Here is a 2,330-nt window from a genome sequence, read left to right as displayed (position 1 = left end):
GTGATGTCCACATGTCATCCAGTCAGCCACATGTACAAAGATCAAATTGATGGGAACGTTACAAATTTCAGTTTTAACTTTTCACTTTCAATTTTTTCTGTTTTTCCTCTTTTACCCCTCTTTAAAGGATCAGTTTGATAGTAACTGTAATAATTTAGGAACTGATTTAATTGAAAATTTGAGAAATCTAGGGACTGATTTGATCGATTTTATTGCAGGGATACAAGGAGGTATAACATGAGAGAGGACCAGTTATTTCAACTAAGGAGGTATGACATGAGAGGACCAGCTATTGCAAGGAGGTATGACATTTGGTGAATTCAGGGATGAAATAGACATTTTGAAAAATTTGAGGACGAATTTGACTGATCATTGCAAATTCAAGGACGAACTTGGGTATTTACTCCATAAATAATCATTAAATTTTGACTAAAAGTAGCAAGAAGATATACTTTCTAGATTCCCATAAAATTACCAAAAGTGGTAAAAATATAATCATACTTTTTTTCAGGGGACAATTATAATTTATCTATATTATCATAAAAAGTAAATTTCCTTTCCAAATTCCATGACTACAACTCGTGAGTTTATTAAATCAATTTAGCATATGTTTGTTTTACACAGCTCAAATTATTGATAAAGGTGAAGCCATTTGAAGAATTAATGATTACATAAAAAATTAACCGAAAAACTAGAGAGTATAAAGATTAAAATCAAAAGTTACTTATAAAATTAATGGAGATGTAAACTTAAAACGACAGTGAAATGAACCTAGTGATCTTTAATTAACAAAATAAGAGTGAAAAATAGGGCAACTAGTTTCTGCTATCATTCTATTAGAGTTTTATTAGATAGATGGGAACAAAATAAAGTTAAAGGATCAGGAACATAAAAGTTCTAAAAAATAAAGAAGAGATCATGGTTATTATCATAACTCACAAACATTTCACACAAAAAAAGGGTGAGAAAAAAATGTGTTCATGAACAAATACCACAAGGTTTTCGATGTGCGATCCTTTACAATTTTATAAACAATGCATTTATGCAAAAAATTGACGGAGAAACTATTTTTTTTTTTTTTTGAGGGGAAATTTTTTAATGCATTTCATTATAAACCAAGTCATAGATACAAGGCGGTACATCATCATAAGTTTGGGAGCTAGCTTCCAACAGGGCCGCGTGAGCTAACTCGTGAGCAACCCTATTTGTTTGCCTCCGGCAATACTCTACCTTAGAGTCATGAAAGTAATTAGTGAACATCTGCCTACAGTGACTAATAATACTACCTAGATCAGTAGCATGATTGGCTACCCCATGAAACTCATCCACCACAACCTTTGAATCTAGGCAGAAGTCAACACCATCTAAATGCAATGCTGCTGCCCATTGAATTGCATGATCAAGGCCAAGAGCTTCACCAATGTCTACTGCACAAGATGGCTGGAATGACAGAGTTCTAGCTTGCACAAAACCTCCTGCAGAGTCACGTATACACATGCCGACGCCGACTTTGTTAGCAGATGGAGAGAAGGATGCATCCACGTTACACTTGAACCGTCCTGGATTCGGCCGCTGCCATTCAGCATTGCTGCTACTGCTCACGGTGACAGCAGGGGAGTGCAGCAGCATGCTATTATTACGCACCTGCTGTGACAACTTCCAGTCCGACGGAGAAACTATTTTTACAGCATAAATTTTTCGCAAATATTTTTGTGAATCCATACAAAATTTTTTGGTAGTAAACAGAGCTTGTTTCAAAAATAAAACACAACGAAATTAACGTATGTTGCAAAGACTAAAAAATCAAGTTCTAGAAAAATTCTGAAAATTTTACCATGAGTATTTATCGCGACAAAACTCATAAATTTTTGAACCACAATTTAACCTCATTGTCGAATGTACTGTTTAATTTTATTTGATCATAAATTTAAATAGACGTAGGATTCTTATATTATAAGATTAATACATAATTTTTTTTTTGACAAAATCACAGGTCTTAAGATAACTTTTGGTGCTTTATTTTTAATTTTTCAGGGTTTGGTTTATATTATCCAGACTCTACTTTTTATTTTATTTTTTATTTCTAACCAACCTTTTAACTTTTTAAAAAAATGTTAGATGGAGTAGAAGCATAATAAAAATAAATAAATACAAAATTTTATCTCTTATTATTGTAATTGTAATATCCCGCTTATTTACGATGCAATGTTTACCTGATAACGTTAAAAATGTGCGCGGTTTAGGCTAAGGGTATTTTTGGAATTGCACGCCAAGGGAGTATTTAAGGACTTTAAGTCCAAAAATATTCATTTCTTCCCATTCTTTCTCTC

General features: G+C 32.9%; 1 protein-coding gene across 1 annotated transcript; it reads right to left on the bottom strand.

Moving 5' to 3' along the window:
- Positions 1 to 1,095: 1,095 nt before the first annotated feature.
- Positions 1,096 to 1,629, bottom strand: LOC146928988 (uncharacterized). Its single transcript, XM_085707184.1, has one exon. It carries the CDS (start codon positions 1,627 to 1,629, stop codon positions 1,096 to 1,098), a length of 534 nt encoding a protein of 177 aa, XP_085563310.1.
- Between the last annotated feature and the right edge of the window lie 701 nt (positions 1,630 to 2,330).

Source organism: Medicago sativa, chromosome 4 (genome assembly GCF_051527215.1).
Source record: "Medicago sativa cultivar Bolivia chromosome 4, Bolivia_mono, whole genome shotgun sequence".
NCBI lineage: Eukaryota > Viridiplantae > Streptophyta > Magnoliopsida > Fabales > Fabaceae > Medicago > Medicago sativa.
Note: the sequence above shows the minus strand (reverse complement) of the source record. Positions and strands in the feature narration are given on the sequence as shown.

Coding starts and splice junctions, on each gene's coding strand:
- LOC146928988 (XM_085707184.1), bottom strand. CDS start 1,629: ATGCTGCTGCACTCCCCTGCTGTCACCGTGAGCAGTAGCAGCAATGCT.